General features: G+C 54.5%; 3 protein-coding genes across 4 annotated transcripts in view; 1 reads left to right on the top strand and 2 right to left on the bottom strand.

The window, feature by feature from the left end:
- TANC2 (tetratricopeptide repeat, ankyrin repeat and coiled-coil containing 2) overlaps positions 1-4,785 on the bottom strand; it is a 331,215-nt gene extending 326,430 nt beyond the window's left edge. Inside the window, exon 1 of the mRNA XM_063354919.1 lies at positions 4,547-4,785. The gene's annotated coding sequence lies outside the window, so the exon portion shown is untranslated. The remainder of the gene's footprint in view (positions 1-4,546) is intronic.
- MARCHF10 (membrane associated ring-CH-type finger 10) overlaps positions 1-8,215 on the top strand; it is a 39,333-nt gene extending 31,118 nt beyond the window's left edge. Inside the window, exon 8 of the mRNA XM_063354872.1 lies at positions 7,175-8,215. Within this exon, the coding sequence (XP_063210942.1) occupies positions 7,175-7,372 (198 nt within the window). The 3' untranslated portion in view covers positions 7,373-8,215. The remainder of the gene's footprint in view (positions 1-7,174) is intronic.
- A 2,761-nt stretch (positions 8,216-10,976) lies between these two features.
- MRC2 (mannose receptor C type 2) overlaps positions 10,977-27,745 on the bottom strand; it is a 30,640-nt gene continuing 13,871 nt past the window's right edge. For both annotated transcript variants that reach the window (XM_063354511.1, XM_063354512.1), the window contains exons 7-30: positions 26,593-26,781; positions 25,243-25,397; positions 24,864-24,971; positions 22,398-22,513; positions 22,087-22,235; positions 21,749-21,966; positions 21,389-21,531; positions 20,865-20,967; positions 20,606-20,744; positions 20,289-20,324; positions 19,772-19,932; positions 19,147-19,214; positions 18,817-18,917; positions 18,552-18,697; positions 17,770-17,884; positions 17,519-17,682; positions 17,200-17,308; positions 16,496-16,734; positions 16,242-16,410; positions 15,895-16,044; positions 15,538-15,657; positions 14,994-15,173; positions 14,565-14,591; positions 10,977-13,774 (exon numbers count right to left, since the gene is read on the bottom strand). In XM_063354511.1, the coding sequence (XP_063210581.1) occupies positions 13,554-13,774; positions 14,565-14,591; positions 14,994-15,173; positions 15,538-15,657; positions 15,895-16,044; positions 16,242-16,410; positions 16,496-16,734; positions 17,200-17,308; positions 17,519-17,682; positions 17,770-17,884; positions 18,552-18,697; positions 18,817-18,917; positions 19,147-19,214; positions 19,772-19,932; positions 20,289-20,324; positions 20,606-20,744; positions 20,865-20,967; positions 21,389-21,531; positions 21,749-21,966; positions 22,087-22,235; positions 22,398-22,513; positions 24,864-24,971; positions 25,243-25,397; positions 26,593-26,781 (3,326 nt within the window). In that variant the 3' untranslated portion in view covers positions 10,977-13,553. The remainder of the gene's footprint in view (positions 13,775-14,564; positions 14,592-14,993; positions 15,174-15,537; positions 15,658-15,894; positions 16,045-16,241; positions 16,411-16,495; positions 16,735-17,199; positions 17,309-17,518; positions 17,683-17,769; positions 17,885-18,551; positions 18,698-18,816; positions 18,918-19,146; positions 19,215-19,771; positions 19,933-20,288; positions 20,325-20,605; positions 20,745-20,864; positions 20,968-21,388; positions 21,532-21,748; positions 21,967-22,086; positions 22,236-22,397; positions 22,514-24,863; positions 24,972-25,242; positions 25,398-26,592; positions 26,782-27,745) is intronic.

Consider the following 27,745-nt stretch of genomic DNA (forward strand, 5'->3'; position numbering starts at 1 on the left):
CATCGCCCAAGACTGTAGTTGCTTCTAGCATCTTTGTGTAGTTTAGCACAAGGTAGTCAACAAAAGGGAAAAAACAGGTTTGTTTTTTACATACAGGCACACCCCAAACTAACAAACCCAGGTCTTTATCTTGGATTTCATCACCTTTACAAATAGAGATTTGCAGAACTCATGAGACTGAGCTACATCCTCATTACCAGAAAAGCAGCAAAAAAAAAAAAAGAGCACCTCGCATTACCTTGTAGTTATGTCCCGTCCTCGCCACTTTCTTCTGAGACTTACAGCAGTTTACTAGTCTTCTTTTGTTGTCAAACCCTTCCACCCACATAGAACCAATGAAGTATCTCCCAGCAGATCTTCCTTTTCAAAAACCAGCCAGTAAGTGTCTGTTGTGCAGTTTTCTTACAGGTGCAATCACAGCTGATCCTCATATCCTTCTCCACACCCTAATGCAAGGTAGTTTATTTCCTTGCTTTCTTCCAATTATTTCAATGACCTTCACAGTAGTTTTGTCAGCTTAACGGACTTCACCTGTGCTCACCCTGCTCACCAGTCATAGCATTAAAAAAAATTTTAAAAGAGATCCCAAGTAGCTTTTGGGATTGTATAGGATTACATGCTTGGAAAATGCATCTGGAATGACTGGGGAATGAGAACTATAGTGATTTTTTCAACAGTGCTAATTTAAATGGGTACAGGCACATCCCTACCAGCTTCTCCGGTTGATGTTAACTAGTCACCAACTCCTTTCAATAGTTTTAGCAGCGATGCATTAGGGAATCTTAATTAAGGGTGAAAATGAGGGTTTTGATGAGGCCTTTTTGCCAGCACTCCTCCTTATGGTAAGCATCTCAACCCCTGTGGAAGGTTTTCTTGGCTGTAGGTAAATACAATTTCCATCATCTTGAGAGATGCTTCATTATTCCACTCATTTCAGGCGTGCAGACAGGAAGAGTTAGAATACATTTGTGGTGCTGTCATTTGTGACCAAATCTGTGGGTCAGCGCTATGGACATGTCAAATTAAAATGTATTTCCCTTGTTTTAGCTTGTTATGAATTGCAAAGCTGCAGATGAAACTTTCCAGTTAATTGTCAGGCAAACTCTACGTGAAACTGGGACTGTGTCCTGTACCTTGCAAAGCTCTCTGGAATGACATTTTTGATGTTTTTAAAGTCATCTTTTCACTGGAGCATTATGACTGTAGTTGAGCCGACCTAAAAAAAGGTCCCAGCAACCGATCCAGTGGCTGCTTGTGGTTTGAAGTCTTTCATCAGTCATCTTGAAACTGCAGGAATAGTGATTTTCAGTCCTGACTGTCTGGAGGTTGGGAGGGATTTTAATTAGAACCCAGGCTATGAGATGCTGGATTCTTGTGATTCCTTTCTAGTCTTGCCATTTGGAAATGTCCAGTCTAAAAATAATACTGACATCGTGATAAGAATAATTCTTTTTCCTCTATTGTTGTTGTTATGATATGTTTACCCTTAACAATTAGTGGGTATTTCTGGCTTAGTTACGGCTGAACATCATTAAAAACAAGACAAAACAACTCAAAAAACCCCAAAGAACCAAACAGTTTTCTCCCGACAAACCATCGGTCCAGATGAGAAAACAAAAAGTAAAATCATGCTTTCATATATAGCACATAAGCCACCTGTCTGTGGTGGTGCATCAGGACCTGGCATTTCCACAAGCTGCCTCTCATTTTGACTATCTGTTTTAATAAATAATTTAAAAAGCTTTCCATTTGTCATTCAGAAAGCTGAATGCAGCCCCAGCACCAGCTGAAGTCAGCGAAGAACTCGGCACTTCCAAACAAATCAGGCAAAAGAACCAGGCAAAAGAAAAATCTCTGCTCAGTTTAGACATCCCCAGTAGAAAGTCAGCATCGCTTGGCCACGATTTTGTTATAGTCTCTATAGAGAAAAGGCAAGTCTGAGGTACAGAAATATTCTATTCTATTCTAGATGTGGTTCACCTTACCTTGCAAAAGATGACTTAAACCGGTCACAAAAACAAGAGACCCTTGTTTTTTTAAAGGCCTGATAGGTAATATATAAATACCTGCGTTGCAGACATGAAGTGGAGCAGAGAGACCACACTCTCGCTGGTTCATACTGGTTACTGTAAAAGTGGACTCAAAGAGCATCCCCTAAAATCACTGACAGACCCATAGGCAACAATTTCAGCTTCTGAAGATCTGGGATCAGGTGCGAGGTGCCAAATCGTGTAACAGGTGAGAGAACGAGGTGTGGAACCTGCTCTTGTGGGCAGGTCTCTGGCGTGGTGCAGCAGCGGGACAGGATTACAGCTAGAATGAGCCTGTTTTCGGAGCAACCTCAATTATCTGTTAATGGCCCAGCATTAGGTGGTCAAATGTGCTCTAAATTAGTCTAACTCCCTCTCCTGTAATACAAGCCAAGCTCATCTGATGTGGGATGTTTACTGCAAGCAGGATAAATAGTACAAAATGCTGAAAATTTTTATTTGCCATCGTTTTCCTAAAACCTTCAGGAATTGAAGTGACAGCTTTAGTGTCAAATGATAGACTGCTGCAGCAGTCAGAGGTTACAGATGGCCTTGTTAAAATCGCTCATAAAGAAGTCTATCGGCAACAGGCAAACATGAAAGAGAAACCACTTTCAAACCAACACTTCAGACAGAATACCGAATTAAACCAGAGAGTAGTTCGGCGAAGCTTTTCACAATCAGTCATTAGTTATTCATTCAAATATTTTGATACAGAATCGTGTACATTCATTCTTGAAGTATGTATGCTTTTTGATAGCTGAGTCAGCCCACTTGATAGAAACAGATCATAGCAGGAAAAGTAAATGGGCAGCCCCCCAGAGGTGGCACAGAAGTAGAACGTGCTGCGTTGGTGATGGACAATTAATGAGTGTTTGATCCTATTTTTCAAACGTTAAGCATCAGTGCTCTTCTGCTGTTGGGCTGCGTGCATTGTTTAACCTTCTCTCCCACACAGGGCCGCGCTGATATGGTTGGGATGGGGAACAGCAAGTGAAACGCATGAGCCTCCGGCTATATGAGACCTTTGGGCTTTGGAAAAAATCCTGTCCACCCCCTCAGTGTCACTTTAAGTTCAAAGGGATGACAGAGGCTTTCCCATACTCCAGGTGCCATCCTGCGATGAAGGGGCAAAAGACCTTTGGCTGAAACGACCACACAAGTTGCATCATCGAGATGCCACGTTCTTTCTTCTCTCCTCTTTCAAAGTCTCAATTCAGATTGGACTTGGAAATGAAAAATACCAAGTCCAGATGCCAGACTCTCTCCCACATGTATCTGAGAAGAACGCATTACTCCTAGGTTTGAGTTCAATCATACTCATGAAAGCTTAAGTGTTACTAGCACAAAATTGTGATTAAATCCATATAAATCTCTGAGGGTCTGGTAGTTTTCCCCCCCATGTATAAATTTTAGTTTAGAAGCCAACACCTTAAAAAAAAAAAGATCAGAAATCATAGAAAGCAAGCTACAATCTTAGATTTTCTTGTTTTAGGATTAGCTGCTTAAATGAAACAATACAGATGAGTAAAATTAATGGCAAACCAGACAGTCCTGTCTGTTGACAAGTCATTTTGATATTGAGAGTAATCCAAAGCTTTACTGTATCTTAAGTATTTAAGTAATTTCCTCACTTGTCCTGTTTTTAAGCATTTTCATGCTTTCATTTTTTAAAAAAGCATTCTCTTTGCTTTCTCTAGCTGTATTAAATCGTATGTCTAATCAGTGTTAAAACGGGAACGCTTTATTAATCTTGGTTGCCTTTCTCCTAGTGCTCAAGACAGCCTAAAGCAGAGGAAAATGAAAGTAAGCTTTGGAGTTTAAACTCACTTTTACAGAATTCGTGTTTAATTGTTCTCATTAAATATGCAAGATCTCTTGAATTGGCAAGAGGGACTTCGATATAAAAGAGACACATTAAACATCAAAAAGTGGGAGGAAAATATTGAGGAAATGCAAGTTTCAGAAATTAGGAGAATTTACATGATATCAAGTGTACAGTAAAGATATTTAATTGAAGTTCCCCACAAAAACAATGAGCAATGAAAAGAAAAAAGAAAAACCCCACAGTGTACAAGTTCTAGCTGTTGGGCTTTAGTCCTTTAATTCTTTAAAAGTCTATTGCAGTAAAATTCGATTTGTTACGCATTTGGTGTGCTAGCACTCCCCCTGATTATTTGATTCAATAAGATGTTAAATTGCCTTTACCAGCATTTATGAGCTTTTTCTGGAACATCTAAAAAGAAGGCTGGCATCTTGTTAAAGACTTTATTCATTTAATAAGGCTTTTGTTTTCATCTAGTTTTGCTTTAACAAAGTCACTGTGTTTTCTTTCCTTTGAGCTGATCTGGAAATTCTACATACCCATTTAAAAGAGAAATGTTAACAGCCAGACATCGACATATGTAAAACAGGGCAATGAACTGGATTATTTTTTAAGATGTAATCACAAACTGTAAGAAAATGCTTTGCTTTTACTTGCAAAATAATCTTGGGTTCTGCGGGTTAGTGCTTACTCACGCAGCTGGTCCCCACGATGTCAAGGAGCATGTCTCCATCAAATATCGAGTAGGAGCCCGAAGCTATTTTCCACACCAGATTCAGCGTCTGAACAAACAGCAAGCGAAGCCTCGTCCTCCGAGAAAGTTTCCTGCGTTTGTTACTGGTGTTTCAGGGTTCAAGATCTAGAACCGTATTAAGCCATTCGATTTTAGGTGGCCGCCCCTGCCGAGCTCAGAAGGAAGCCGGGACTCCTACTATACTGCTTAAAAAAAAACATAATACAATTCCCCAATTTTAATTTTTCTTACCTTAGTGAAACATTCCAGAGAGGAATTTTAAAGAGGTGCTAGTACCACTGATTAAAAAAATATGTCTTCAGCAGTCTGAAACCGGTCTTTGTTCTTCGACAAAAAAGTTTCAGTCTGTGCCCTCTTTTCCCACCCTTTCAAGCTCCGTGTTGCCAGGCAGCTTTCCTGAATGTGACCATTAGTCATGATAAATAAAGTCTTCTTCAGTCCTACAGTATTTCTAAGTTTATAGCGATATCTACTCTGGAATATCTTCTGTGAACAATGGGGTATTTAAATGAATTAATGCGAAGAAAAGAACAATTTTAAAAGGTAGTTAGCATACTTATTTTAACTCGTTTGCTTATTGATACTTACTTGCCATCAGCTGGTAAGTTAGGGATCATCCAGTTCCCATATCTAAGAGTAACTCGGCGTACATTTGTGCTTTGCCTTGTAATTGTAACACTACTGCCTCCCAAGTTTCTAGCCACAACCTTGACTTTGACCTCGAAGTTAAACTCTCCATTACGGAGATATTTTATCCGTTTTCCATTACAAAGATATTTTTCTTTGTCTCAACTCTGATTTTGGAACGGGGATTTAACCAAAGTAAACTTCATAGTTAGATAAGTCGTGTAGACAATGATTATTGGCTAAGAGATTTACTCCCCGTTTCTGATGTAAATGCTTGCCGAATTGCATTACAGAACGCGGACTCTTGTCCCTCAGCCAATAGGAAGGACTGGTATTTCTCTCAAAGGTAGAAATAAAATGGAAATAAAAGGGCAAGGAAACTTTCTCTGGTAAAACATTTATTAACCTTAGCATGTTAATATTCTCCAGAGATGTGAAATTGCCTTCTTTGGCCAAGCCAGCTACTTTTCCTTCACCTTCTAGGTCCCATTACAATTCATTGTCCGGGATTAGTGAACAGAAAAATGAGAATGCATATTTTAAATAGACATTTTACCAGTGAACGACAGGTATTTGTTGTCTTGCAGATCCGTTTACCGAGGAGCTGATGATGAGGTATGAAATCCTGCCGCTGTCTGAATCCCAACATGCCAGTTACAGGAAAAATACCACATATAAACAGGATTTCAGACTTGTAATGCCTGGGAACAATGCTAAATGCCAAACGAGTTGTTTCATTCTGAAGGAAGACTTCAGATCTTATGTTTATAACGCAGCTAATGTTCTCATAGCAAACCTCTTTCAGCTGGAGCGACTTTTCGGTTCTTTGTTGGACTTGCTTCCACTTCCTTGGGTTTTTGCCAAAGGAGGGCTCTTTCAGCTCTGCCGGCTGGGGCGACAGTGACACCTAGTAACTGCTCGGCTAATTACAGCTGCGGCCTCCCCAGGCTCTCTCCGGCCTGGGAGCTCCAGCAGGGAGCAATGCCTCCTCCACAGCAGGATTTGCCTTCTTGCGCTACTAGCAAATCCCCTTGGATTGCCATCAGGGCCAGTGCTCGGAGCTGGATAGTCCCGAGCACTGAGAAACAGCAATTTACTTGTTTACGCTGACTTATACCTTAGAATATAAAATCATGCTTTGAATCAGACAGTTGAATTAATTAATGATAGTGTCCTTTCTAAAGAGACCTCCCTGCATGCTTTCTACATTATACGTCATTCCCCGCTATGGCAGATATGCCAGCAGTTCGTTCCCCAGAAGAAACACATCCGCTAGTTATTGAACACGCAAAATTTACTTATCTAATATTTAAGAGTTAAATCACAATTCAAACGCTATAGATTTGAGAAACCCATCAAAAAGAAAACTGCATTTTTCAGCTGTGTTATAAGCAATGACCAAGGTAATCTAAAAAAGCAGGACTTTGCGGTTTTTGCATGATTTGCAACCAGCGACTTGAGAAGGTTTTCCACATATTAAAACTTAACAACAGTGCTGTAAGAATTACACAGTTCCCTTTTTTCAGGAAAACGGAGGCTGAGGCGCTGGGTGCTCAAGTGATTTCCACGGTGTTTAGGAGATGTTTGTGTGCAACAAGGAGACCATACTTGCCGCCTGACTGTATTTTCCCACAGTAATTAAAACTATATAAATCTGAAGGCTATGCCACTTAATAAATATCTTTTAAATGCTGGGGAGGCTGTTGTATCCTCAGATAGGCAGCAAAACAGAGTTCAGAAGGGATTGAGCAGGTGCCTCAGAGCAGAACAGCAGGCTAGTAGTGCAGATAATTGGCAATCAAAATAATTATTCAGTGATTGTTCTCTACTTCCAAGCTTAAGAGAATGCAGTGACATTTCATCTTGTTATGTTCAATTAGTATTTTCCTTGTTGATGAAGAAAGGTATTCTAAAATACCCTTCTTTCTTCATTTACAGATCCTGACTCTGCGAAAAACAGATAAAACTCTCCTGATGTTTGAATTCCACCAAGAAGCCTTTATATCAAGTACCCTTTTCCTTGTTTTTTATACCCCTGCTTTTCTCTTAATTAAAGCCAAAACAAGTGTGTTTATGTCACACAGTCCTTTTTGTAGACCTACTGATGTCTTTGAAAGTCCGAACACCAACTGCTAATTACTTTAAAAGACCATAGGTCAAGGTAACTAGTAGTGAAGTCAACGTGGCATTTCTATTGATTATGTCCTAAAACTGCCTCACCTAACTGGAAACAGCTGGCTAGTAAGTTGGCTTTTTAACTGACCTCCTTTAACCTTTCAAATCACAAGCCATGGAGATGCCTGTGGTTTCTGTACTGTGGGTTTTGAGTCCCATATAATACTGACATTCTTTGCTTCTGAAGTTTCTTCTGATTAGAGCTTGAGCTTATAAAGTGACGTGATCCAGTACACAGCTTACAGCCAAAAGGTCCAAAGCCCACTTTTACAGCTGTTGATTGAATGCACGTGACAACAAACCATTGAGTGCGTTGGCTTCGGCTTGAGCCGGATGAACTTTTGGTGAAGTTCTTGTATTTAATGTTCCCTTTAACAACTAACATGGCCTGAAAAAAGAGGGTCTTTGTTTTAGAGGGGAGAATGAAGGCAGAAGAAAAGCAGTTACTCAGATCTTGACTTGAATGTTGACCTGTGGAGACACTGAGTTCAATCCATGCAAAGCAACGGCTGCTGTTTGGAAGCGGAGATAGGAAGGCCCCTGAAGGCTTCACTGTACTGTACAGCATAAGTCTGGAGTAATTGTATCTCAGCAAAAAATCGAATTGATCAGTACGAATTTGCTGTATCAATTCTTTTAAGGTATGCTCAGATTTGCGCATGAACCTTCTGAATTCTTGTCTGGTTAACACATTTCCTAACTTCTCAATTCCACACAAGCGTGAAATATATTACTTAATAAACTGTAATTCTTTTTACTGTGTGTGATGAGAAGGTATAATTTTGCAAGTTTGAAGGCACTTAATGTCCCCTGTGCTGCTTGCTAACACCATGCTGGTTATTGTCCGTCACTGGAAACCTGATCCGTATGCGTGGCTGTGCTTGCTCCTCTCCAAGTTGGTCCTTACAAGCTACATAGCATGAATTAGAAGGTAATTATTAAACATGAACTATACACAATATGACCAATAACCATCCTGAGTGAAGAGTACTTAGCATATTTGTCATTATCCTTGAAAAAAATTACTTACTAAGCAGACACTGTATTCACAGAACATTGCATTCCTTCTTATCCAGCAAAGATTAATAACTTCTGAGTCAGACTTAGGCCTGGATTCTGGGAATGAGGAAACAAAGATCTTGTGGTTACTCGTTTTGCACAAACTGGTTCTTTTCAGAGTAGCGGTTTTTACCATGGGGTGAAATGAAAACAGCTGCCAACTGCAATTTGCTTCAAAAAGGCAGTGTCCGCTGGTCACAGTCCATACACGTCGTATGCATTTGAGGAGCCCCAGTCTCTCATATGCTACAGCCACTGAGTGTTTTCTTTATCCTGAATATTTAACACTGAATTCTCACCTTCGCAAACACTGCTGCATTGGATCGGAGCGGTAAAGAGAGGTCAGCCCAGCGGACTCCTCGCCCTTTCTGTGCAAACTGTTTGCCATAGCTTGCAGTCAGAACAGCCGCCGTGTCTTTGGCAGAGCCAAGCATGGCCCAACGGCTTCTCACTGCCCGTACCGTAAGGCTCCCAGGTGTATTTGAGCGCTTCCCACGCTGTGGATACTGGGACCACCTCAGTGCAGGGCTAAAAGTACTCGACACAAATGATGAGCAAGTACTAAGCAGCTCAGGCCTGCTTTTATCTGCCAGCACAGGCAAACTCGAGGGAATTAGCCTCTTCGGGAAGGATTCTGCTCACCTAAGACCAGGTACGACATGGACACTGCAGCTCAGCTCGCTGCTCCAGCCTTCTTTTTTTATTCAAGAGAAAAGGGCGCTTTAGGTCACCATTCACACAACCCAGTTTAGACCTACTAGTGCCCAGTGAGTGCATCCGAGCGGACTACGGCAGGAGCCCAAGGCTATGCCGGCAGCGCAGGTTGACTCAGATTCATCAGCTGAAGCCCACCTTGGAGTCTAGGTGTGATGTGCTGCACTTCTTAGACATGCTAGAAACTGCTTCTGAAAATAAAACTGACATTTTTCTTCAAAACCCTTCCCGCTCGTCTGCAGCCCAGGGGCTGGCGAGAAGCACACCTCCAATGGCTAATTTTAGAGCGCCCTAGTTGCCTGCCTTGGAGGTGTTACCTTCCCTCTGTCTGGTACCTAGGTAGTCAGTAGGGAAATTAAAGAGGATTAAAATAACGAGGCTATTTCGTACCCTTCTCCAGATGAACCCAGCCTGAACCAGACCTCATGGAATTTTCTAATGACTCCCTTAAAATGGGTGTGCTCAATTCAAGTTTAGAAGAGCAGATAAAAGGAGGAGACACTTCATCTCCATGAGAAAGGGCCTTTGGTTACTACAAACTACTATCATCTTCTCCAAAGCCTGCGTTTATTTTAAATTAAAAAAAATAAAGTGCACTCTGTGCTTTGCTGTTTAAAATCAGCAGTGCAAGTTTCACTGGGCTTCCTTTGAAGAGAAACCGCATACCTGAATTCAGGTCAGGTCACCGTGAGAGCGTTTCAGCTCCGGAAGGAGGACGACTCCAGTGTCCTTTCCCCCGCTGCACTGCGGCGTCGCTCAGCATTATTTCCACTGCTGTTTGCAATTAAACAGAGCAGCCCCCGCTGCCCCCCGCCAGCTCCTCTCACCTCTCCGGTGAAAAACAAAAGAAAAATCATCTGTTCCTTCAAAGGCATCCTGAGAGCTTCTGCTCCACACGCCTGCTCTGTGCTCTTCACCAAATGAAAGGCAAAACCGAATGGCCACGGCAAACCTAAAGGAAACCTTGTTGAGACCTCATCTCTCCCAACCCCACCAGCGTGGCGGGGGAGCGGGGAGGGTGCTGGGTCCGTCCCCCAGGGAAGGGCGCGGTGGGTGTGGGCAGCCCCAGGCTGCCGAAGGGATGGGGGGAAGCCCCGAGGCAGAGGGAGGTGAGAAAACAGCAGCCTGAGCGAAGGCGGTGTGAGCAGGGGAAGCCTCGTGTGGAAACGCTGCCGGTGGCCACCCCCGATGCAGTGCCCGTGCCCTGTGCCAGCGGGAACGCTGCCAACCTCGCTGCTGCAGAAGCGCTCTTTGGTGCCACGGTGGTCGCGTCCACTGTTCACCGCTCCCGAGATACGGGATGGAGCAGGTTCGGCTGGATCACTGCCCCATCTCCCAACCCTTGGTGAGAAACAGAAGTTCTGCTGCTTTTCCAAAGACCTTACTCAACCTGATGTCTCCCTTGAACTCAAGAGTCGTCCACAAGTAACCGCTGCCCATTCTCCATCATCTTCTTCCTCCACCGACTCTTCCAAACAACCGGGGGGCAGAGCCACCATACCCATGGGACACACAACCAAGCAATGCCAGGAATTCATACAAACACCCCCTCTCATCTGGGCAGACTTTGAGCCTCCTCCGCTAGAGACAGGTAGGTGTAATTTCAGTTTTGCGTTTGCTACTTGTTAGGGACACGGGGAAAGACAAGTTTTCATTTTCCCAAATAAGAGGGGGGAAAAAAAAAAAAAAAGGAATAGGTGGGGAAGGAAATTTTATTTCCGAGCTTCTAAAAGGATCTTACAAACAACCGAGTAAAAAAAGATGCAAAACTATATATATATATTTTATATATATATATATATATATATAATTGACAGGGTCCTTGTAAGCAATTCTTCACATTATTCTAACGGTGATAGGAGATACCATTTAACCATATATGCATTTTTTTCCATAATCCTGATCACTGCCAACAGCTGACAAAACTCTTCTCATACAAAATTCCCCCTAGACTGTACAGATTTCTTTTCTTGAAAGTAAAGGAAAAGGAAAAGGAACAAAAGTAATCAAGGAGAACAAAAAAAAAAGAAAAAAAAACTTTCTTAAACAAGGTGTTCCCAGGCAGGGCTGCGTGAAAGCCAGGCGTGCTGCCTCCTGCACAGCCATGGGACCTCCTGCCCAACTCCCAACACTCCATGCCTTTCCACGGTATGGGCTTTCCTCCGGCGCCGGTAACTCCCCACCGTCCCAGCCGTACCCCTCGTGCTTCCCTGCGCCCTCCTTGCCTGGGATCTCACGCGCTTCTCCCACCAACCCCAACCCTGCCCGCCTGCACCCCTCGACCTCAGCACCACTCCTCGCCCACTCCATCCCACCAATCCTAACCTCAACCTTTATTTTTTAGGACTTCCTAACAGCTCTGCTCATCCAGGAGGAGTTAATCCAGGACCTCCATCCCCACCAGCAGCACAGCTTCCAGCTCAGCCTCCCTGCTGCTATTCCAAGCATCCCTGCAGCAGGGATGCCAGCGCACTCCAAGCTTGCCGCTTGGTCCATCGACGCCTGCTGGGGACGAGGAGGAATTCACGCTCGGCTTTTCAGGATCCAGCACCCACATCGGAAAACCATGGGCCCGTGGTCAAAACCAACAGCTGCAAACCAGAAAGGACCTCAGAAAATAAATGCGGAGAATGCCAAGAGAGAGAAACGGAGCCGGGGCAGCTCCGTGCACTCCAGATTCTCGCTCGCCCTGAAACGTTGTGGCAGCTTTTGGACATTGCCAAAAAGTAAACAAAATCCCAACGATCCTTTGTTCCCCCAACCCACCCCCCCAACACTTTCTTAAACACTTAATGTCCAGCTTAAGTGAAATCAACAGACCTTTAAATCCACACAGGTGACAAAAAGGAGATGAACAAAAAATTAGCTAGTTCCCGTTGTCATCACAACAATAAAAAAACCCAACTCGAGCCTCGGAGGCAGAGAGCTAAACGCAACGTCTCTCATGGGGGCTGTGCCACCCCGCTTCAAAGGTCTACGGGGCTTTTTGGGTCCCATTCCCAGCAGGGAACCCCCCCTCGGGGCCCGAACATCTCTCGCTGTCGCCAGGCATCCTCTGGCCAGACGCCGGCACCGGGGCTGCTGCAGGCAGGTGACGGAGGACGGCTCAGCCCCAGGCACCCCTGCTCCTTCCTGCACGGCTCTGAAGCCAGGCAGGGCTCAGCCCTCCTCCTCCTCCTCACCCTACACATAAAACAGGCAACCACAAACACCCCAGCCAGCTGTGTGAAAGAACGTATATATTCAGCACGCACTCAGTACAGTATAGCAAAAAAAGCTATCGTTTCCTTAAAAAAAAAAAAAAAAAAAAAACCAAAACACCAACCCAAAAACCACCAAACTTTCAATAACCACCAAAGCTTCCGAGTCGCTCCCCACCCTACAGCCCTGACGCTCAGCCTTCTGGCCTGAACAAGGCAACCAGCGGCAAGTGGCCCCAGCCCCGTGCCATCCCTGCCCGGCAAGGGACGGAGGGTGGCCCCGGCTCTCCGGCAGCGCCTCGTGCCGCAGCACCCAGCTCCTCCCGCGGAGCCCGGGGTGCTGAGGATGCTCCTGCCGGGGAAGGAACCTGGCCAGCGGTTTGCTCCGGTGCTATCATGTGCAGTTATTTTGTGGGGGACACACACCAAAGTAACAAAAAATGGGGTGGGCTCTGACTGCCAGCCCCGGGGGGAGCAGCCGCAGCCTCGCCGGCGCTGGACGCAGCCCTAGGGATGTGCCAGGGAGGAGAAGGGGGTCCCATCGCTGTTGCTGGGGGGAATCCACGCTTGGATCGCTGCGACGGCGTCTCCGCTGCTTTTTTCCCAGAGGTGGGGGACGAGGCTGAGGAGGGGGCGAGAAATGGCATGGCGGTGGGGACAGGGGGCTGGCAGGGTCCTCGCCGCTGCGCGCGGAGGGGAGGTAGATCAGCTTTAGAGACCTCTTGCCCAGGAGGATGTCTTCTCGGACACCAGCTCGATTCCTGGGGGGAACGAGCCCACCGCAGGGCCCTGAATACCCGCGCTTGCCTTCTCCCAAGGGGAAGGTGTCTCGGAGCCTGTTCACACCACCAGAAAGCTCTTAAACTGGGAGGGGGCAACTTTCCTCAAAACTTTTTAGCCCTGAAACTGCCTCCACGGCTGCTGCAGGCAAGCTCCCGGCAGCTGGAGACAAGCCCGAAGGTGTCGGCAGTGACCCGCGGGGCACGGGGGACCCCAGCTCCCTCCGCTCACCCGCCTGGCCGGACCCCGACCCCGACCCCAGCCCCTCTCCCTGCCCTGCTGCAATGGTCCCGCTGCCGCCCCTGCCCCCTGCGCCGCGGGGATAGCGTGTGTGATGCTCTCCGTCCTCCCCCCTCCCCAGGTCCCCATCCCCAGCGTCCCCCCTGCCGTTAGTCTTGCTGCTCGTTCATCTCCATGTCCGACACCAGGATGTTCTTCTCGGCGGATTCGCTGGGGTTGGAGGTGGTGCGGCTGTAGCGGGCGCTCTCGAAGGCGCCCCGCTCCGCGCTCCGCCGACGCTTGTACAGGTAGACGGCGACGCCCAGCACGGCGCACAGCGCCAGCGTCGACAGCACCACCACCGCGATGGCCGTCGTGTTCTCCGGCAGAGCTGCAGGGAGGGGAAAAGGCCAGTGAAAGGCAGCCTGATGTCTCCTGCCATCTCACCCTGTAAGAGGGGCTCTGGCTGGTGGGTCTCCAGCCGGAGGGGCAGGACAGGACTGGAGTCTGTTTTGGGGACATCCTGCTCGTGGCAGAGCTCCCGGGGCCAGGCGGCCTCTCTGGGTCACTCCTGATGTGCGTGAACATCTGGCAGCTGCCTGGGATGGATCTTTGGGATCCCACCAGCAGATGTTTGCAAGGCCGTGTAGCGATAGGACGAGGGGCAACGGTTTAAACTAGAGCAGGGCAGGTTTAGATCAGCCATGAGGAAGAAGTTCTTTCCACTGAGGGTGGTGAGACACTGGCCCAGGTTGCCCAGAGAGGGGGTGGAGGCCCCATCCCTGGAGACATTCAAGGCCAGGCTGGATGAGGCTCTGAGCGACCTGATCCAGTTACAGATGTCCCTGCTCACCGCAGGGGGTTGGACTAGATGGCCTTTAGAGGTCCCTTCCAACCCAACCCATTCTATGATTCTATGTGGTGTCCATCCCCCAGCCTGGCCAGGCAGCGTGGGCAAGGGCAGGAGAGCCCGGCAAGGGCCTGTCCAGACACACTCCTCCCTGGAGGGATGGCTCCTGCTGCTGGGGATTCCTAACCCAGGGCCAAAGCCTCCTGGAAGAGGGATTTCCCACCCGCAAACACCATTTCTTTGGTTATTAATACAAGTCGTGCTGCAGCACGGCCCCCCCAACACCAGTTCCTGGTCCCAGTGCTGTGCCCAGGCCAATGGTGCCACTCACCTGCCCTGGAAAAGCTGCTCTCCTCCACTGCAACGACAACACGGACACATGAGTGCACGGCCACGGCACCCTCCCCTCTCCCCAGCGCCACCAGCCCCACGTCCTCCACCCCTCCCAGCACCGCACCACACAGGCGCTGGGTGATGCGCAGCTGCGGGGGTTCTCTGGTCCTGCCCCACCACCACCCCACCGACCTCATCCTGCCCTGAGGCGTTGACCCGGCCACTGAGACCTGCGCAGCTTACCACTGAGCCCAGTGGAGATCTACAGACCCTTACACTGGCCCCCACAACCCCCCTACACTGGAACTGCCCAAAACACGTGGCTGGTGCGATCAACGGGACAGAGCTCTGCCCTGCAGCACCCCCCTCGGACCCCCAACTCACGCCACATCAGCCCAGGCGCCTCAGGGAAAAGCGGGGGCCCTACCTCGGGGGATCTTGCAGATGACCCCCATGGTGACGTTGGTGCAGGAGCCCAGGCGCCACACGCCGTTGCTGCTCTGGATCCAGTAGCAGCTGTTCTGGCTGAGCATGCTGGGCCCCGTGTCGTGCTGGCCCCAGTTGGAGTAGTTCACAGCGGTGTTGTCATGCCAAACCAAGGTCCCACCTGGCAAACAGAAGAATTAGGTCTAAAGAGGCATGCCCCATCTTTGTCCCAGTTCAGAATCATGGGGAGGTATGATGGGCCAACAGGGAGGACCAGGGGCTGCAAGGCACTTTCCTGGACCTGCAGGCTCCAGCCCCTTGGAGAAGGCTCTGAGCTTGAAAGCCACTACTCCCATCCCACCAAGCCAGAGGAGGACACACATGGCATGTCCAGCATGGCCTGAGGCAATGGGGCTCTTGGTCACACCATGGCATGAGCCCCCCCCACTGGTGCCACCACCAAGGTCTTCCTCTGCTCCCTGCAGACCTGGTGGGAATTCAGGGTGTTGCCTAAGGGAGACAAAACCTTGTTCCTTCCTTTGTACCTTTGGGGTTGAAGGTCATGCCCAGCCAGGCACCCTTGGATGGGCCCTCGTACGCCTGGAGGTGCTCCCACACAAAGACGTTCTCCATCTCGTCCTGGATAGACAACACCGTGCCACCAACTGCGAAGAAAAGAGTGTCAGGGAAGAGCCCGGAGCTCGGAGGACGGAACTCCGGAGCAGCAGTGCCCGAGAAGACAAAGCTGAGGAACCATGCACAAAACACGTGGGAGTTGGGGATCTCCAACAGGTAACAGTAAGGAGCAGATGGCTGACCAAGGCTGGACTTGGGCACAGGGACAGAAGTCCCATTCATACACCCACAGTCACCCCCCTCCAGTCACCACAGCCCCCCCATACCTTTCTGGCACCTCCTCATGGCGTCCTTCTGCCCCAGTGTGATCTCCATGTGGAAAGTGTAGCAGTGGTCCCGGAAAGGGATCCAGGACGAGTCCTCCAGCGACTTGGGGCAGCTGCCGCTGTAGCTCCACTTGTGGGTGCGGGGGGCATCTGGGGAGCACACGGTGCATTGGGGGTGGGTGGGGGAGAACAGGGTGTCAGGGTCCCACAGCACTTTGGGGCACCCAGCCCTGCAGGGATGCACATGGAGCTCCAGAAGGTCCCCGGTGGGATGCCATCTCTAACCCTTGGTTGCTCCCTACATGTTCTGCCTCCCGCCAAGCCCCCGTGTCCCCCCCGGGCAGCACCTGCTCGGAGCTGGCAGATGCCTCCCTGCAGCTTGGTGTCGCAGCCGGCCGTGCGCCAGCTCCCGTCCGCGTCCATGTAGGAGCAGCCGGCGACCTGCTGGGGCTCCCCGTCCTGCCAGTTGGTATAGAAGAGGTTCTCCTCCGTCAGCCATGAGTAGCTCCGGCCTCCCTGGAAAACCAAGGGGAGGAGAAGCTGGGGAGCTGCTGTGACCCCTTGGGACCCCCCTACCCGAGAGCCTGCCTCCTTCCCTCACCTCGTCGTTGGCCAACCCGATCCAGAGCGGAGCCCGCAGGCTGCTGACGGCCTGGGTGAGGAAAGCCTGGCTGTAGGGGTCAGGGATGGTGGCCAGGGTGGCATTGAGGGTCTCGCAGAGCAGCAGCGCCTCGTGCCACCTAAGGGGTTTCTGCAGGATGCGGTAAGTGCTGTTGTGGTAAAAGAGGGTGCCGGTGGGCGAGGGGGGGTACGGCGTCCGCGCAGGGCTCAGGGATGGGTCTGGGGGAGCAAAGAGACACGGTCAGAAGGCACGGAGCACATTCCTGCATCCCAGCGCTCACCCCTTCATCCATCCTCCCCCAAGCTGTGGTGTCCCTGGCAGCACTGTGCATGGGGCACGTGGGACACCCTGGTGTAACCGGGGAGGACGGAGAGGCCACATCCCAAAGGGTGATGAACAGTGACACCCTGGTGCCATCCCCACCCTGAAGCTCTCCATCAGGATGCAAGTCCCTATAGCACACGCCGAGCCAGGCTGCTTTGGGGGTGGCCCATGTATCGCTGGGACCAGGGACCCCCCCAAAGTCTGTCTCTCCAAGCTCCCGCAGTGCCCTGAGCCCCCCTGAAGCTGAGCCCTCCTCCCCAAGCTCCCCAGCTACAGCCCCACCACAGCATGGGGCACCAGGGCGGTGGTGGCAAGTCCCCAGCGAGCAGAGGCTGGGCTGTCCCCCCCGCCCCCCCTACCGATGCTCCGCTGGCAGATGTAGCCGTGCTTCTCCTCCAGGCAGCTCCGGTCGTCCCAGCGCCCCGTGAAGTGGGGGGGTGAGCCGTGCCACACCACCACGCAGTTGGTCTGCACAGCCAAAGCCGCAGGGTCAGCACTGCCCTCCCCATGGTCATCCCACCCCCACGGACAACCCCCCCACAGGGACCCGCCACCCTGCCGGGCTGGATCCTGCTCCGCCTTTGGAGATCCACCCTAAAACCCTCCATTCTCATGGTGGGACACAGGGATGAGACCTTCCCAGGGGATGGGGGATGCTACGGGAGGGGTCTCACTCACCGGCTTGTCGCGGGGGCTGGAGGCGCCACAGCCCGAGGGCTCGCCAGGAGCCCAGCTCACGTGCCGCAGCGGCTCGCCCTCCACCCACTGGAACTCCCTCTGGGCGTCATGGAGGCCGATCCAGAGGTCGAAGGAGATGTTGGGCAGCATGGACGTGATGAAAGCTGCAAGCAACAGGCGAGGTGCTGGGGATCAACCCCCCCCGGCAGGTCCCCGGCCAGTGGGGCCGGTGGGGGCAGGGGGAGACCTACCCTGCTCCAGGGGGCTGGCGATGGTGGCCAGGACGGCGCCCTGGCTCTCGCACGCCTGCTTCGCCTCCGGCCACTTCACTATCTCGGCTTTGTCGTGGCCATTGAAACTGAAACACTGCACGGGCAGGGGCGTGGGATGGTCCAGGGGGTGCAGCCATCCCCCCCACCCCGAGCCCTGCGCCCTCCCCACTCACCCACCCTCTGCAGCCCCATTCTGCCCCAACGGTCCTTCTCCCCTTTGTGCCCTCATGCTGGCTGGTCCCCCAACCCCATCCTGCGCCCCCACCCCACGGTGTGCTTCTCCCCCAGCATCCCTGTGCATGCACCCCCACCCCACGGTGTGCTTCTCCCCCAGCATCCCTGTGCACGCACCCCCATCCCAACCCCATCCTGCACCCCCACCCCACGGTGTGCTTCTCTCCCAGCATCCCTGTGCACGCACCCCCATCCCAACCCCATCCTGCACCCCCACCCCACAGTGTGCTTTGCTCCCAGCATCCCTGTGCACGCACCCCCATCCCAACCCCATCCTGCGCCCCCACCCCACGGTGTGCTTCTCCCCCAGCACCCCTGTGCACGCACCCCCATCCCAACCCCATCCTGCATCCACCCCCCCCCAAAGTGCGCCTCTCTCCCAGAACCCCTGTGCACGCACCCCCAGCATTTCCCCCAAAACACGCGTGTGTTCCTCTCCACCCTGCCACTTCTCAGTCCCTGCCACCCTCCTCCACGGGGCTGGGGGAAGGCCAGGAGGTGGCCGCCCCCTCTCTGTCCCACTGTACCTTGCTGAGGAAGGGAAACCAGCCGCGGGGACAGCCCCCGCTCGTGGGAGCGGGCAGCGGCGGGGGGGAAGGCTTCGCCGCCGTCCCGTTGCTCCGCTTGCAGATGTAGGGCAGCGCCGTCAGGCACTTCTGGTCCCCCCAGTCCTCTGCGGGGAGGGACAGGCCGGGCATGATCCCCCCGCTGCACGGGGGTAGGGGTGTCTCCACTCAGCCTGCGACCCCCAGCGCCCCCAGAGCCCCAGCACGGCTGGGCCCGGCCTCTCACCTCTGCTGGCCGTCATGTACACGCACTTCTTGTCCTTGTTGATGGGCCGGGGCTTGCCCGGCGCCCAGGAGACGAAGTTGAGGAGGGACCCGTCGGACCACCTGGGAAAGGCACCAGTGGGAGCACGAGACCGAGCAGCGAGCTGGCAAACGGGACCAGTCGCACGCCCTAACTGGGAGCATACCCCACCACTGCCCTCCCTTGGGTGAGGAACCTCCATCCCAGCACCCCAGGATGAGACCCCCGAGATGCAGGCGCTGAGCCAGTGTGAGAGCTGGGGACGGTGGCACGGGCCCAGGCAGGGACGCGGCGGCTCGGTCTCCAACTTACTTGAACCTCCCGTCGTTCTCGTAGGTGTGCAGCCCGATCCACCAGTGCTGCTCCTGGCCCCTGGAGAACTGCACACCCAGACAGGACACATCAGTGTCCCCTGCAGGGACTGGGTGTCCCTGGGGACAGCCATGGCCACCCTGGGCACAGGGACGGGGCAGCCCCCCTGCAGCAGAAAGCATCGCCTTGTCGAGCCCCAAACCCGCACCCAGGCACCGGGACCTGCTGCCACCACGTCAACACCCATCATGACCTCAGCAGCGCCAGGCTGTCCCCAAATAATGTCCCTCCAACTAGACTCAGGTAGGTTTAGATGAGACATTAGGAAGAAGTTCTTTACACTGAGTGAGTGGTGGTGAGACACTGGCCCAGGTTGCCCAGAGAGAGGGTGGAGGCCCCATCCCTGGAGACATTCAAGGCCAGGCTGGATGAGGCTCTGAGCGACCTGATCCAGTTACAGATGTCCCTGCTCACTGCAGGGGGTTGGACTAGGTGGCCTTTAGAGGTCCCTTCCCACCCAACACATTCTGTGATTCTAAGGCAGGGAGGGAGCAGCCCGGGGAGGCAGCGGAGCCCGGGGAGGTCCCCATCCCCATCCCCATCCCCGTCCCCATCCCCCTGGTACCTTCTTCAGGTTCTGTCCCAGGAAGCGCAGCTCGGCCTCGCCATGCACCGACGCCAGCTCGGCCTGGAACCAGCTGCAGATGCGCTGCGCCTGCACCCAGGTCGAGTGGTGCTCGAAGAACTTGTACTCGGCATCCTGGTACTTCACCCACTCTTTGCTGCCTGCAGGCAGGGACCGGTGTCACGCCGTGGCTGTGCCACCCCCTGCCACAGCCAGCAGCGCCTGCCACCCTCGGTCCCTTGGTCCCCCGCGGGTTGGGCTGCTTTGCTTTCACCTCTCTCCTGCAGGGAGAGGGTCTGCATCCAGCCGAGGGGCCTGATCCTGCCCGGTCCCCACAGCCATGCCATGCAGCAAGGGGCAGCAGGATGCCTGGTCTCCCCTCCCTCCTACGACCCGACACAGCATCCATTCTCCTCTGGATAACGCTGCAGGATGCCCCGCAGGGACTGTGACGGGGCGGCAGACACCTGGGGAGGATGGTCTACACCGAACGGACATACGGCCACGGCCAACGCACCTTGGGTCGTGATCTCCGGCTCCTTCACATCAGCACCTGGCAAAAGGGCAAGGAGAAGCCATCAGCGGGATGCGGGACTGGGATGCTCCCGCTGAGGCTCACCTGCAGGCTCTAAGGGCGAGATGCTTGCCTGACTACCCCCGGGATGGGCAGCACCTCTCCCAGCCCCCGAGTTAGGACTCATCCTTCCATAAAAGCTCAACCCTCGGAAGGGAGGTGACGGCGGGTTCCCCCACGCCTGCCCCACCATTCCACAGCCCATCCTCCACCGGGTTATTCAAAGCTGAAGGGTCTGGGGGGGCCTCCTCGCCGGGTACCTTTGGGCAGTTTGCAGATCCAGTCCAGCTGGGCTTCGCACTGCATGGGCATCCACTGCAGGGAGGCCAGGTCCAGCACCGCGCAGGTCCGGATGTCATCGTCATCGTAGTTACTGCGGTCAAAGTTGTGGTAGAAAAACTGGGGGTCGAGAGAGACGGGCGGTGTTGGGCATTTCCACCAGCGCCGGATTTGCCCCCTCCCTGCATCCCAAATGCCAACGGGATTCATTTTGCCGCAATCCTCCCCCCGCCGACTCACCCCCAGCCCGTCGCTCCACCTCCAGCTCCTGTCCCCCGCGGGGTCCCGCCGGTTCAGGCCGATCCAGAACCAGTGCTGCTCGTGGAGCTCCGGCTCCGACTCCCTGCGGGGAGCCAGGGGGAAGGGTGAGAACACAACCCCCCCCCCCCAAACCGGAGATTTTTATATTTGTATACAAATATATATTTATAATCTGGGCTTTTTTGGTTTGTCTTCAAAGCCCGCTGTCCCCACAACACCCAAAGGCAGGAGCTCGGATAACAGGCACGCTGGCTCAGGGCTGAAGGAGTTTTAAACCCAAACTCCATCCCCAAAATCACACCGAATTTCCTGCGCTTCTCCCACGTGCCCTCTTAGGTGCAGCCACGCCATCTGATGCACCTTCTGCTCACAAGTTTGCGCTCAGGGAGCCACATCCATGCCCTGTCCATGCATCCACGTGCGCCAGACCACGCGGGAGGGCTGTGGGCTCGTGCCAAGCGCGCTCGGGCAGCGGGACACGCGCTGGCGCCGCAGCCTCTCACCCGAAAATCTTGTTGAGGGTGTTGGCGACAAAGTGCTCCTCCTCGTAGCTGCCCAGGCTGAGCAGCTGGGCCCCCAGCTCCCGGCAAAACTCCTGCGCTGCGATCCACGTCTTCTTCTCTTGCAGCTTCTCAAAGTTGAACACCTGGGGAGAGAGGAACCGGCAGCGGAGGGGGCTCAGCACCGGGAGAGGAGCAGAGCATCGTCCCCCACCGCGCAGCATCCCGGGGGGCACGCTGCCACCACCCAGCCCGAACCAGGCTCGTGGGGTGCAGGCTACCCTTCCGAAGCACCAAAACATGCTGCTTCACCCTCCCTGCACCCCCACGGCGGCCAGGGCGAGCCCCCCCAGCACCCCTTACCTTGTAGCAGTGACGGAGCTTGGAGTCGGAGCTCCATCCCAGGGGGCAGGCGGCGGCGAGGCTGGGCGTGGGGTAGGGACCGGGCAGCTCCGGGTTGACCGGGGTGCCCAGGTTCTGCCGGCAGATGTACTTGGCCTTGAAGGTGCTGCAGTTCTTCACCTCCCACAGCCCCATGGAGCTGCCGGTGGCCAGGGCCACGCAACCGCCCTTGTTGTAACCTGGAGCGCTCGCAGGAGCGGGGAGGATGGCAGCCTTAGGGTCGGACCGCGTCGGGTGGCAGAGCCAGCACCCACCACGCAGAGGGGACATCCCCATCCCACCCATGGCCGCCCCCTTACCGGGCTGGTCGCGGTTCCAGTGGGTGTACATGACCTCGTCACCGCTCAGCCAGCGGAAAGCGCCCGTCTCGTTGATGTCCTGCAGTGCTGTCCAAAAATACTCCCCGTCCCAGCCGTAGATGAGGCTGCTGACGTAGGCCTGCTCGAACCTGGAGGGATGGCGAGAGCGGGCGATGCTGCGAGAGATGCCGAGCACCCCGCGCCACCCCAGCCCGCGCATGAGCCATGGACCCGACCCGCTGTCGGGTCACCCCCCCTCCTTTGGGGGGCTCGTTTTGGGGCAAACCCACCACCGCTGACGCTGCGCTGACCTGTTGGTGATGGTGACCAGCGTGGAGCCGTAGTCGGAGCACATCTTGCGGGCGTCGCTGTAGGGGACGCGGTCCTCGCCCAGCCAGAAGCAGGAGGGGCTGTGCCACTTCCAGCCCTGGGGACAGGGGGACAGGGCACGTCTGCCACCGCTCGCCCCAGCCCTCCCCAGAGGGACAGGAGCCAAACCCGGGGGGCGAGAGCAGCGTCCTGTGTCCCCTGCTGCCACCTCCGCCTTCTCCTGGGAGGTCTCCTGCCCCTGGCCACCCCGGCTTGACCCTGCTCAGCTTTGAGCTCTAACAAGCCCCCGGCCCCAGAGGACATGGCTGCAAGGAAAACAAACACCCAGGCGGCTTCAAAGCCAGGGAAACGGCTCTCCCTGCCAACGTCCAGCCCCGGCCGGGGCGCGGGGAGGGGAGCACAATCCTCCTCTATACGCTGCGGGGCCGAATCCAGCGCGAGTCCCACCGCAGCCTGCTTTAATCCCCCGCCTTGTTGATGTTGGAGACTCTCCGGGGCCGGAGACACAATAGCGCCTGTTTTCTGCCAGAGAGGGGAGCGAGGTGGCCCCGGGGCTGGCAGCGGCGCGGGGAGGGACACGGGGGGCTCATCCGCGAGAGGGGACACGCACGTGATGGAAGAACAAGCCCGGGTGGGAAGAGCAAAGGGGCTCAGCCGGGGAGGCCAAGTGGCCACAGGCTCAGAGACCCCCCTGGCACAGCAGGAAGCATCACGGGGGTTTTACCCCTGGGTCCCCCGGCCACTGGAAGGTCAGTGGGGGACACGTGCCATCTGCAGCGTCATCAGCACAATGGGGAGGGAAGCAGGAGAGCAGCTTTGGGAGGCCAAGAGGAAAATGACCCCCAATTCCATTTTTTTTCCCCGAGTTCCTGCTCCTGCCGCCTTTCCCCAAAGTCAGCAAACGCAGGCACAGACCCACCCACAGCCCCTGCCCTGGGCTGGGTCCCACTGGGAACAGCATGGACACCCCGAGAAGCTGGGAAAGGGGCCCAGAATGGGACAGTGCAGGACCCCGATGTCCCCAGAGGGGCCCAGATGTCCCCAGAGGGGTCCCCAGCCAGCCCTGGACCTCAGCACCGCTGAAGTCGCAGGGGTGCTCTCCCACACACTGAGCACCACAGTGAGCCCCTGTGATCCGAAAAGGGGCCAGGATGGGACCATCAACCCCAACTGGCGCCTCCAGCCCCCGATCCTGGCATGGTCCCGCATCCCCCTCCGGCTCCGCCTTCCCCATCACCCAAACCTCCATCCCCCATTGCTTTGTTGAAGGCTGTTTCAAAAATAAAGAGGTTTTGAAAAGAGAAAGAAAAAGCAGCAAAGCCACCAAGAATAACCAGCACAAGGGCTGGAAAGGACCGGAATCAATCCTCCGAGCAAGATGCTGCCTCCTCTCCATCAGCCGCTGCATCTGGGTGGCAAATGGCCCCGCTGAGGATGAGGAGGGGGAGGAAGGATGGGAAAAGGCCTTTTCTCAGTTCATTTATCACTCCCGGTTTGTCTCCCAGCGGGTGCATCTCTCTGCTGGGCACCCAGGGCCAGAGTACGACTGCAGCTGGAGAGGCAGGAGGGAGTTAAATCCGTGTGGGGACACCCCGTAAGTCCTCAGGACTGCTGCGAGGACGGGTGGTGGTGGCACATTGCCACCAAGCACCTCGTTCCCAGCACCCACCGACACCAGGGCTCCTCCGGCTCTGGCTGGCAGCCCCCCGAATCCAGCCTGGCTGCCCTGCTCCCCCCCGAGCCAAGCGGCTGCTGGGGTTTGTCTCTGCTGCGATGGGGTAAAGACCTCGGAGGAGCCTGGTGGCACCCCTGGGAGCTGGCCCCGAGGGGCTGCTTGCTAGTCCGAGCGCGAGCTGGCTGGCTTTGAAATCCTGGGAGACGTTCAAGAGCGGCGGCGATGCCAGGCTCGCCGCTCGGAGACTTTGCAAAGAGGCACAAAAGCAACTTCCCAGCAAGCGTGGGAATGGGGCAGCCTCAGCCCCGCTCGACCGCTGGGGAAACTGAGGCAGAGCACGGTCTGGGTGAGAACCTGCCGATTTGGTGACCGTCTCCCCAAAACACCCGTATCCTGCCCAGGGAGCGCAGCCTGCCATCGCGGGGCTGGCAGCCATCTCCGTCCCACCGGGCTCCCGCACGGAGCAGCTTTGCTGCCGGGTTTTGGCACAGAGAGGGGAAAAAAAAAATGAACATCCCTGCTGGCAACCAAGCACAAGGGGGAGGATCTTGGACGATAGAGACGTGTTTTGTCCCAGTTTATTCCCGCAGCCTCATGCAACCACAGAAGCGAGGGGCTCAGCAGCCCCGGGCACAGACCCACAGATCTGGGTGCTGCTCGCCAGGGCTCCCCAAAATGGTCTGGGGAGAGGTCCCCCGCGACCCTGAAGCCCTGAGCATCAGGCAGAGCCGCGGAGCAGCCAGAGCCACCTCCCGACCCACGTCCCCCTCACCTTTCGGCACCCGTGGTCGTCCTCCTCCTTCTCCTGGCTCACCCGTCCGGGCTTTTTGCAGATGGACGGCAGGGTCTGGTTGCACGGGCTGTCGTTCCACCTCCCTTCCTGCGCAGCGGGGAGAAGAGCAGGACTCAGCCCAGCCGCCAGCCCGGGGAACTCCCCAGCCCATCCACCCCCACGCTGGGCCCACAGACTTCCCTTCCCTACATCGAATCCCTAAGGATGCCGTGCTGGATCCCTCCCATCCCGACAGCTGGGATGAGATGCATTCAACCCCTGCCGGAGATGCTCCCCTAGGTGTCCCTTCCCCAGCCATGAGGACGCTGCAGCGCTGTCTGCGGAGGTGCGGGATGAACCCCCCGCCCTGGGCTCTCACCGGTCCCCAGATGGTCACGCAGTCTTCCAGGCTGTCGCGGAAGTTGTTGGGCTCGAAGGGGTGCCAGTAGGTGAACCTCACGGGCGTCCCATCCGACCACTCAAAGTTCATCTGCAGCTTGAGGTCATTCAGGCCAATCCAGAGCTCCTCCACGTCTGCCGAGACAGGAGGGGCAGGGGGTGAAATTCCCTCTGCCTGCCTGAAACCTCGCAGAAACCCGACGTGAGCCCCCGTGGTGGGACCACAGCTCCGCAAAGCATCTGCCAGAAACCCCTGCAGGTGCTGCAGGGCTCAGCCCCTAACCCCAGCCATGCAGGGAGAGGGCAGGGCAGGCAGGAGAGGGCAGGGCAGGGCAGGCAGGGCAGCTCCTGCCCACAAGGACAGGCCCCCGGAGCAGGAAACACACGACATTCGCCAGCGGTTTTCGGAAAGGTGCTGGCAGCAGCAACACGATAAATTCCGGACCCGTGGGCTCAAGTCCAGCAAGCTACTGGTTTTCAAACATTCCCTCCCATCCCCATCGCTCCTGGCCTGGGACCACCAGCACGTCGCCCTCCTTCCTCCACCCTCCTTTGGCTCCTGCCTCCCGGGGCACTAACTCCCTTCAGCCCCCAGCCCCTCCCCGGTCCCCGCTGATGTCCGGGTCCCCGATGTCCCCATGGTGAGTTTTGCTGCCAGGCTCTCCCCCTGAGGAGCAGGGACGGGCCGTGGGCTTGCGGGAGCGCATCACCTGGCTGAAGGGGCTGCATTCGTACGGGAACAGCAAAACGCCAGCCAAGGGCGACCCTAATGAGGGGTGGCACCAGCGGGGTCCGGAGGATGGTGGCGTGGGTGCTCCCCTGTACCACCACACACGATTGCTCAGGCTGGAACTTCCCAAGTACCATCCCAGCTCTGACACATCCCGACACGGAAACTTCAACCCAATTGCACCTGGGTGAAGCCACAACTCACAAAAGAAACCTGGGAGGCAGTAGGCAGGAGTTCCCCCTTCACTTGGCCTGCTGCAGGGGACACCCGTGTCCTGGGCAAATTTAGCAGTAAGAGGTGCAGCCTCCTCCCAGCAGGACCTTTTTTTCCTTGTTTTTCTACATTAACCAACTGGGACTAGCATCATTCCCAACTGCAGCCATGTATTTTCTTGCCCAGCGGTGCAGCCTCCCAGGAACGGCTTTTACACTTGCCGGATGGAGGCTGTGCCCGGAGCACGGGCTCCTCTGAGCAACACGTCACCTGCCGGCCTGGGGTCTCTGCTGCCTTCGCGGCCAGGAATCAACCCAACTTCGCAGCCTCCATCACACAGAGGTCACCTCCCCAAAAATCAGACGGGCACAGCGGGCTCCCCCTTACCTTGCTTGACCTGCTTGGTGACGAACTCCAGCTCGGAGAGGGTGTGGATGCTGACCAGGTCCCCCCCGCTCCGCAGGCAGGTCTTCTTTGCCTCCTGCCAGCTCTTCTTCTCTCCCACCAGGCGGTAGCAGTTGGACTGGAAGGGCTGCCAGCTGGGCTCGCAGTCCACCTTCACCTCCGACCACGAGTCTGGCAGGACACAAAGCAGCCTGAGGGCTCCCCTCCCGCTCTCCAACCCTCTGCTTGGCAGGGAGAGGACCTCGGGCAGGGACCACAGTCCCACGGGGTGCTCAGGAGACCAAGCTAAAGCAACGGGGGAAGGCTACGGCCAAAACAGAACGCGCAACAGCAAGGTGCAGGCAGCGGTGGCTTTAGAGCTCCAGGGACAAAACTAAATCCCTTTTGTTTGCCGAGGAGCGATAGCAGAGCGGAGAGCACTCCGTCCCCTGGGGACCTCCTGCTCCTCTCGATCCCTCCCACTGCTGGTTTTGGCTGGGATAGAATTAATTTTTTTCACAGTGGCTGCTATGGGGCTATGTTTTGGACTTGGGCTGGACACAGAGTTGATAACACAGGGATGTTTAAGTTACTGCTGAGCAGCGCTTGCACAGAGTCAAGGCCTCTTCTGCTCCTCGCCCCACCCCACCAGTGACTGGGCTGGGGGGGGCACGAGGAGTTGGGAGGGGACACAGCCGGGACAGCCGACCCCAGCTGCCCCCAGGGCTATTCCATGCCATACGACATCATGCCCAGTATACAAAACTCAGGGAAGAAGGAGGAAGCCCCCCTTCATCACATTCAGAGTGATGGCATTTGTCTTCCCAAGTCACTGTTAAGCGCGATGGAGCCCGGCTTTCCCGGGGATGGCTGAACACCCGCCTGCCCATGGGGAGCAGGGAATGAACACCCCCTGTTTTGATTTGGTTGCGTGCACAGTTTTTGCTTTACTTATTAAACTGTCTTTATCTCCACCCAAAAGTTTTCTCGCTTTTACTGATTCTCTCCCCCATCCCATCGGGGGGGAGTGACCGAGCGGCCGTGGGGAGCTTAGTTGCCGGCTGGGGCTAAAGCCAACGCTCCCCTCCCGCTCAACCCGTAATTTCACCAAGCGCTTCTCGGGGGATGCTCCTCGGGGAGGACCTTTTCCAAAATC

The sequence above is a fragment of the Chroicocephalus ridibundus genome, chromosome 17, assembly GCF_963924245.1.
Source record: "Chroicocephalus ridibundus chromosome 17, bChrRid1.1, whole genome shotgun sequence".
NCBI lineage: Eukaryota > Metazoa > Chordata > Aves > Charadriiformes > Laridae > Chroicocephalus > Chroicocephalus ridibundus.